The sequence below is a fragment of the Micrasema longulum genome, unplaced genomic scaffold (genome assembly GCF_059751315.1).
Source record: "Micrasema longulum isolate JH-2025_06_02 unplaced genomic scaffold, ASM5975131v1 h1tg000109l, whole genome shotgun sequence".
NCBI classification, from domain to species: Eukaryota; Metazoa; Arthropoda; class Insecta; order Trichoptera; family Brachycentridae; genus Micrasema; species Micrasema longulum.
In genome coordinates this window covers 677204-686593 of record NW_028277315.1, presented here as the reverse complement: position 1 = coordinate 686593, position 9390 = coordinate 677204, and the positions used below count along the sequence as shown (strand labels likewise).

General features: G+C 33.3%; 1 protein-coding gene across 1 annotated transcript in view; it reads right to left on the bottom strand.

Annotated features, from left to right (window-relative positions):
• Window positions 1-2549: 2549 nt before the first annotated feature.
• Mitf (transcription factor Mitf) overlaps window positions 2550-9390 on the bottom strand; it is a 76351-nt gene continuing 69510 nt past the window's right edge. Inside the window, exons 13-15 of the mRNA XM_088237983.1 lie at window positions 7311-7440; window positions 4392-4520; window positions 2550-2892 (exon numbers count right to left, since the gene is read on the bottom strand). Coding sequence (XP_088094109.1) covers window positions 2720-2892; window positions 4392-4520; window positions 7311-7440 — 432 coding nt within the window. The 3' untranslated portion in view covers window positions 2550-2719. The remainder of the gene's footprint in view (window positions 2893-4391; window positions 4521-7310; window positions 7441-9390) is intronic.

Sequence of the window (9390 nt, the reverse complement as noted above, 5' to 3'; positions counted from 1 at the left end):
TCTCTTATGTCTCTTTTTTCTGCTTAAGCTGGTAATCAGCATCACCCAGAAAAGTTTGTTTGCAGTTTGACAACTGGCTTCGGAGAGAATTCCTGTTGCCCCAAAATGACTCTTTTTTTTGCATAAGCTGGTAATCAGCATCACACAGAAAAACATGTTTGCAGTGTGACAACTGGCTTCGAATGGAATTCCTGTTGTCCCTAAATGTCTCTTTTTTTCTGCTTAAGCTGGTAATCAGCATCACCCAGAAAGTTGGACAACTGGCTTCGAAAAGAAAAATATATTTTTAATATATTTCAGAAAAATTTAATAGAATAAACGTATGAAGGGCACACGGCTATAACGTGAACGTGAGTTTTTTTGATTTTCGAGATATAAATGCCATTTTTTTCTCCTGAACAAGTTCAACAAAACGGAATATCAAAAACTAACCAAAGCCTCAAAAACAGCTAGCAAAAAAATACAATCGAAATGCGAAAATTGCTGCAACAAGCTTATTTTTGAGACCCAGTGTTTATTAAAATATTATTTTGAAATATTTTTTTTTAAATACGAAATTTCAGATAATTCCTTTTAACACACATGGAATTCGAAATATTTTCTTTATGGGTGCAAAGAAATGAATACAGGTCTGAAAGGGTAAAGGGGTTATTCTTGAACTAACCTATTTTAGAATATGTTAAAATTGATTTGTTTATTCTATGAGTCGAGGAGTGGTTTTAAATACTTTTAATGACGAAATTTTGTAAAGGGATTTTCATATAATTTATTTATATATTACTGGTTTGGAAGACATCATTTTACATAATTTAAATAAGAAATATTTGAATATCAAAAATAGATTTCACAGCATCTTAGTCAAGTAAAAAATGACCATACTAAATAATGGATTTTGTATAGGAGTACGAGGGTTGATTGATATGCTGCACCCCTGACCTGCCTCGAGTTGACCAGTCGAGCTGATGTGTACGCATTAGGCCTCGAACTATGGCCATGTGTGGCGTTTTTCATACGTTTTCGTATGTTTGAAATTTCGCGCCCGCTGTCGCTACCGCACTAGGGCTTTACCCTGGACGGGCCCTTATGCAGCCAAATATGGAGACGTTTAAAGTTAAAATCTGCAACGGTCCGTTACAACAGGCAGCTGACGATAACTATATAGAATGATAATATACCGGAAGGCGCGTAGAATCACGATTGCATACATTGCACTGCTTCCAAAAGTCTGACATCCCGCCTGCGCGCATGCGCGATGTGGCCGCGTAATGTTACCAGACCGTGAACAATATATTATCGTAACATAAATACAATATAATTTTGTGTTATGTTTTACCAGAAAAAATATTATACTTACTGGACAATAAAAAAAAAAACAGGTATATTTGTGAGCAAACGTAAAAAAAAATATTAAATTAAACAGTTGGGTTGTGGTCCCGTGGCTAGTGTCTCGGACTCACAGACCAAAGGTCCGTGGTTCGAATCCCACTCTACCCCAACTTGATTCCATTTTCTAATAGTGAGTTATTTACAACTCGTTGAGAATGGCCCTCAAAATTAAATATTTGGGTAAATCATAAGAACGCAAATATTTCTTTTTATTAAAAAAAAAAAAAAAAAAAAAAAAAAAAAAAAAAATAATAATTTAGTAAAATACCGTTTAGTATTATACTTGGGTTTATTTATAGAAAGCCGGGTAAAAAATTCGACTACCCTGGCAATACTAACAAAATGTCAGTATATAAATATAATATATCATATTGAATCGGCCAAGTTTTTTTTAATTAATACCCTCAACACAACCTTATTACTTGCAATATGGCGTCGTTGCAACAAACCAATCAACCCCCGTATATTATAAAAAGTATATTGGCTATGTTATGTAAGAATTAATATAATACATTTATGGGACGTATTATCCTCTCTGCCTACCCCGACGGAGAAACGGCGGGTTGTTATGATGTAGTTTTATTGACATTATTAAAAAAAAAAACAATAAAACGCAACCTTGTCCACAAATCGCACCCCGTCCAGAGTGCCACAAGTCTAAACTGAGAAAAACCACGTTTTTTCTCAAAGATTTTGACACTTACAATTTTTGACGACAGATCAATTTACTCTTATACTTAACAAAAATTAATTATCTTAAAATGTCTTTAATTGTTAATTTTGACACTTAATAAATTTCAACAATATTTTAAGTTTGTCCAAATTTTTGTAGACAGGACTGGATTCAACTTCCTGGGGAGCTGCTAATATTAACATATTACAACATTACAACAGAGATTAAGTGGTCATAAGCCCTGTAGATGCCTAGACTTCTATATAACCTTATCTTAAATCTTCTTTATCTCTGTTGTAATATCTTAATAAATATGTTGCGACGGCCACATTTCGTATTTTGGCAGTCTTGACGTATTATTAAAGACGGATTAAAGTGTCACTTTGCACTTTGTATGTGGTTATAATTGACTTTTTAGTAATGGCAGTTTGGCACAGCGTAATACATCCCAAATTCTATTAAATTAAATGTCATACTCAACTCAAAAACATTTTTTTTTTACTTATGGCACCCTTGACCACCGATAACCTTTGGGGCGAAATGTACCTACGTAAAAATATTGCTCAGATATGTATTTCGATATGTTTTATTCTTGAGACGAGAATTGGTTCGAAGGTTGCACCATCGAAAGACTGAAGCGGGGTGATGGTAGCGGGCGGGTCACTCCATGTCGCTGTCAGAGAAGCAGTCGCTGATGTGCGTGGAGCGGGCCTTCATGAGGTTAGAGGGGCCCAGCAGGCTGGAGGACGTCAGGAGGTCGGGAGGCCCGAGGAGGCCGAGAGACGGCAGGGAGCGCTGTGCGGACGGGAGATCCATTATTGAACTTCCACCACCTGGAGAAATCATAAAATATTATTAATGCAATATTTTGAGTTTGTTCAAATGTTTGTAGACAAAATACTGGGTTTCACCGCCTAGGGAGTCATTAAGATTAACAAAATATAAGGGGAACGCTAAAGATTTTGGAAATTGAATTAAAGCTAAAGGAGAAAAGCTGGAGGTTTTGGAAAGCAGAACTGATGCCCAAAATGAAAAGCTTATGTTGAAGGGTACGGAAAATTGAATCGAAGGGGGAAGATGAAGATTTTGAAAGTTTTAATCAAAATTTGATTTGAGCGAATGGAAAAAGCTGAATAGTTTTGAGGATTGAATTGAAGGATTTTCGATTCACGGATCAGAGGTCCGAAGATTGACCATTCTACCCCAACTTGATTCCATTTTTTTTATCATCAATCCCTTTCCGCACCTAATGGTGCATAGGGCACTGCTTTGGTACACCAATCGCAGCGTATCTTGGTAAAAAAAAAAGTTACATGAAGATAAGATGATCAGTCTTACGCTGCAGGTACCATTCCAGGGACTATGAAATATTCAAGTGTGAAAACACGCTATTAAATAAATATTTCATTTCAACTATGTCGGGAATCGAACCCGAGAGCTCTTGCATGGTAGGCGAACGCGCTGACCATTACACCACGAGGCCGACAAATTTATTTTACAACTTGTTGAAAATGGCCCCAAAATTTGAATATTCAGGTAAATCAAACGAAGGCCAGTATTTCTATTTGATCAATTTTATTTTTTATTTTTTTTTTTTTATTTATTATGTACATACAATATTACATTTTAGTTATTTTAAGACATTTTTGACATTTTTTTTTTTTTTACAGGACTCACCAAGCCAATGAATATGGCTTGTCGGTAAAGATCCTTTACAATTAATCATATGATAGTCCTACATGGTTTTATAATAATAATTACTACTAACTTAGATATAGGGAGCGAAAAAAAAGTACATGTAATTGATGCTTTCAAAAAAAAAAAAATATTTAGAAGATGTAAAAAAAAAAGCAAAAAAAATAAGTGAATGATCACGCAATTTTAAGATAAAAAATAAATAATTACAGAACCGGAGTACCAAAATTTTAAACATAAGTGTTTACATATTTAATGGGCACAAAGCATTTTATTAAAAACATTATTTATTAACATATCCATATCTATATCTATATCTATATCTATATGTAAGTCTATATCTATATATCATCCTCATCCATATCCATACATATTTATACCCGTACATGCACACATACATATCCATACATACATATATACACATATATACACATACATACATACATACATACATGTGAACATACATATACACACACAAACATCCATGAAAATATTACTTAGTTATAAATTCTATTTTATATATGTCTATATTTACAAATATTCAATTTTTTTAATATATAAACTCCTGATCGTTGAATTGAAGTTATTAAAAAACTATTGAAGCCAAAGCTGAAAAATGTATGCAAAATTAAGCTACCTGTGGAAGAGTTGATGCCCAACATCGCTGTACTATCATCGGCCAGCATGGAACTCATTCCATTCTGCTGGTCTCCGTCGTCTCCGAGGCACAAGCGACCCGATGCAGACGAGCACAGCATTGGGTCCCCTGGAAACATAACAGGACAATATAAAATCACATAAGTAAGTAGTTAGTGTAATAGGAAAACAATGATTTTGTATTTTGAAAAAGTAGTCAATTAAATGTCACATGTTACTTCAGAGGCTGTCGGCGTGGAAAAGAGAACTATGGGCACTTGCAACACTGGGCACATCAAACTCCAGGTGACAAGTCTGCCAACACGGAGACCCAACACGGCGCTAACGACCGGAAACTCAAACCAGACATTCTCCGACCACCTTTGATTCCAGTTGCCTTCAAAACGACATTTCTACTCATTTATAATATTTAAAATGAAATAGTTCCAATTTCCACGGCTAGATTTAAACAGTATTGTTCGGTATTCATTCATAAAACTCCAGGCAAAATATGCAGTTGAAATCTTTTAGATAATTTTTTTTGCAACAGTTCTCTGTTCTCTGGAAAACATTTTCGAGAATGCAAGTCCAGGCATTTACAGGGCTTATGACCTGTCAGTGGCTGGTTTAAGTGGCCACTTTACACACTGTGTAACATTCACAATTCTGCCCATGTTTGAACATCATAGTTTCCTCAACTCTTCTATCTGTTGACTGTTGTGAAGTAAATGAAGTCGAAATAACTCCCTAGAGAGGAAATTCAGCCTGTCTATAAGCATTTGAACATACTCAAAACATTGTTGAAATTTTTTATTTTATACGCGTCACCTTGCAACAAAATATTGGTTCAATAATAATTCTGTACATTTATTACACACGTCCATCCTGGCATAAATTCCTACATCATCTTCTACCACATTCATACATCTTGTCAGACATGCCCTTCGGTTCTACCTGCTTTTGACATGACCGGAAGATTTTGGTTTATCTGATCATGCCACGTCTTCCCTGGTCGTCCTCGTCCCACATTATACCCGTTTTGCCTTTCTTTCGTCATCCATTCGTCCTACATGACCAAACCATCTCAGAGACCCTTTCTTAATCTTATCAATTATACCTGACTCAGATTTACACTTTTGCCTGATTTCATCAATTGTAACATGTCATACATTGATTTCCCACACATTCGTCTAAGAGACGGCATTTTGACCGCGTTGACTAGGCTTTCATCCTTCCTCTGCCAGTTCCATGTTTCACTCCGAAACAAAAGTGTTAATAGATTTATTTAATTAAAGAATGCCCAGAGAGCTCTTACAATATTTGGTTAAGAAGTACAGAAAGTATTATAGTAATTGACACAAAATATAATCAGAATTATTTAACAATAACAATTTGTTTTTATTTTGGGTCAGAGGGGCTAGTTGTTACAACAATGGGGGGGCAAGATGTTACTGTAACAACTGGCTCCACAACGTTTCCCTTTTACTTCAAACGGCATATTTATATACAATTATTAAACCATTTGTTATTATTGTTAGAGTTTTTATATAAAAATGATGCGGACATATAAAAAAAACTATAGAGGTGAAATATCCGAGGAGACCTATAAAAGAGCGGCTAAAGAAGTAACAGAAAAAAATATCTATTCGAAGAGCTGCCGAAGCATACAAAGCGAATTTTATGACATTACATCGTTACATAAAACGTCAAGAGAATGGTCCAACCACATCTAACATAGTGGGTTACGACAAACCTTGGCAAATATTTTCTGTCGATCAGGAAAAGGAGCTTACAGCATACATAAGCTTATGCTATTGTATCATTACATGTTATTATATATATTCTACATATTATTGTTAAGTTCTTACAAATTTTTACTCGTATGAAGACTCTTCTTCCTTTCATAGTTTAACTTCCCATACTAAACGTAGAAGCATTTCTGATCTGTCTTTCCTCTTCAAAATTTTAAACAATTTTATCGATAGTCCATATCTCTCGGAGCGTATTTCAATCAATTGTCCCGTAAAGTCAACACAAGTTCATTTTTTCAATAATTTATTGCGCAAAAAAAATATTTTCAAAACTCGTTTATTTATCGTAGCTGCTCCAAATTTAATTTACTTTGTCCCCATTTAGATATTTTTAATACAAAATTTTGTGACTTCAAAAAAAACTTTTTGAAACACTGTAAAATAAAACATTTGTCAGTGTGTTTATGTTCCTTTAATTATGTTTATTTTATTATAATATCAAAATTTTGAATTGGTCAACTATATTATGAAAATCCCTCTCCTCCACTCCTCCACTCTATTTCCTCATCCCTTAACCTTCTTAAGAGCTCTTTTTTTCTCATGTCTTATATAATATATTATTTTTCTCTTTACTGTGTAAAATGTTCTCTCATTATATTTGTGAAAAACTTTAACTGGATGTATGTACTATTTTTTATATTTTGTATTCTTATATAACAACTGTCGTTTTTCCTTAATAAATAAAAATAAAATAAAATATGTATGTAAATCAAACAACGAAAATCAAACATGTGTTTGATTTTCGTTTTAGTTTGTAACAACATGCCCCACCTTGTAACAACTTGCCCCTGTGTGGGACACATTGGTACAGTTGTAATATATTTTTTGAAATGCTATAATTATTTTTGTGGACTTTGTATGAACACATGTAAATTGTTTTATTATATTTTAACATATGTACATGAAGATATAATAAATATGATGTGTCTCAATATAAACAGTTGTCAGATATTCGACTTTTCATTTTTTGTAACAACTAGCCCCCGCTTCCCCTGCCCTTTTTGTTGGGACTAAAACTCCGTTGGCCGCTGCCAGTTTAGCTTTGATGGACATATTTTTATTAGCAATCGACATATTTAAAACAAATTATTAAACTGTTGTGAACAAACCTTGAACAGGATTATGTGAGTCGTCCTCCATGAGATCTTCTATCTGTGTGAGGGATAGTACAGGAGGAGCATCACTGGCCGAGTGGTCGCGGCCCGTGATCATCATGGCGGGAGTAGGGCTCACCGCCATCTGGTGGAAGGTGGAAATATCAACAAATTAGACGTTGTTTTCCAAATTTAAAAAGGAGAGCCAAAATAAAAAATAAAAAATTATACATCATTCGAAAGAAAAATTTCTCCTCTACAAGATATTGTATTTGCTTTTAAGTTATAAATCTTATTTTCTTTGATTACAAGCCTTTAAAAATGGAATGTAAAGTAGACGAAAGCGAACATTTTCGACACCTCCTTCTGTTCGCGTTCAGTCAAGGAAATAAATCTGCCAAAGCTGTTTGCGATCTGTAGATCTACTGTAGTAGAACTTCGTTTATCCGAACTCCAGTCATCCGGATTGCGAAATATCCGGATCTTTATTAGAAAGTAAAAAATAAAGGAGATGTTATAATAAATAAAAATGGCAAGCGAGTTTCTTTGTCAAAGCTTTGTCGAAACTTGCTTTAAATTTTGCATTTATTTCAAAACATTGCCTTAATTTAATGATTATACCAATTATCTGGATTTCCGCCTATAAATATAACGTCTGGCACTCATTAATCAGAATAATGGGGAAATACGCCATTTAAAAAATAAAAATAAAAGTCCTTTAAATACTATACAAAAAAAATTTTTTTTTGTACTTATTAGTAGCATTAAAAATATTTTAAAATTTATAGTTTTGAATTCCCGTTGGATAAACGGTTGATTACATTACGTCACGATTCGGTTAAATTTTGAGTTTTGTTTAAATTTAAATAGAACATTGTCACGAATCTTGACGTCACAATTTTCAAGGTCGAACATGTCGCGTTTTTGGAAAGACATATTTTTAACATTAAAAGAAAAAACATGTTTACAAACATTTCTCCACAATATCTACACTTAACTTTCGTCTGCATTTATCTACCGAGGTATAACAAAGCCGGCTCCTCTGACATCTCGATACATATACTCGGGAAGATAGAAAAAAGGTGGAAAAAATAAAATAACTATAGTTCTCAAAATGTAACATGATTAGAATGACAGTTGTCAGAAAAAGTGACGACATAACTCTTAATAAAATAAATTCTATTGTACAAATATATAAAAAAGAAAAATAAAAGAATTTGAAATGAATAAGTCACTCAGATACCAACATAATATCAAAATTCCTAAATTCCATACAAGTCATGGTCAAAATAGCTTTGTCTTCAAAGGTGTAAAAAATTATAATAATCTTCCTAATGAACTAAAACCTATTAAAAATAATATATCAATAAATAAATTTAAAGTTAATCTAAAGAATTTTTTTGAACTCGTATAAAAACAACATTAAATTTTAGTTAGTATGAATGTATTATTGTTTTATGTTTATTCTTTATATATCCTATGTTTTTATTTTTCTTTTCATGTACTCGTACTAAAATTATATAAACTCTTATAAATAAACACCTAAAACAGTATAGTCACTCTCCAAGCACAAGAGTTAGTCTCTTTTTTTGGAGTTACAGTGATAAAATTTACTAGATGTGTAAAAGTAGTTATGTTTAGAATTTTACAAAAACTTGTACTTTTTATGAAATTTATGAATGAAAAAAAAATAAAAAAAACTTTGTAATAACATCAAAGGAGTTATTTATATTGACACACGAAAAATCATTTGTACCTGGCGTTGGAAAAATGTGTGTGCGCTGGTGGTTGCCAATTCAATAATTATGGCGGCGATCTTTACTAAATAAAAGGTCTTGATAATAGTGGACCGTATACAATTTATTTTAAAGCACAGTGCGCTCCGTGACGACCGAAGACTCCGAGAAAAAACGAAATAGAGCGCGATTATAGCCCTTGTGCTATCTTTATACACTATGCTATAAGTACCCACCAGAGTAACAATACTCTGGTGTGGCACGCAATCACGAATTTAAATTAAGAACTATTAAACAAAAAACTTAACAGACTCCCAAGTTAAGCCCTTTTCCTAACCAAATACAGTCAACAATTAATA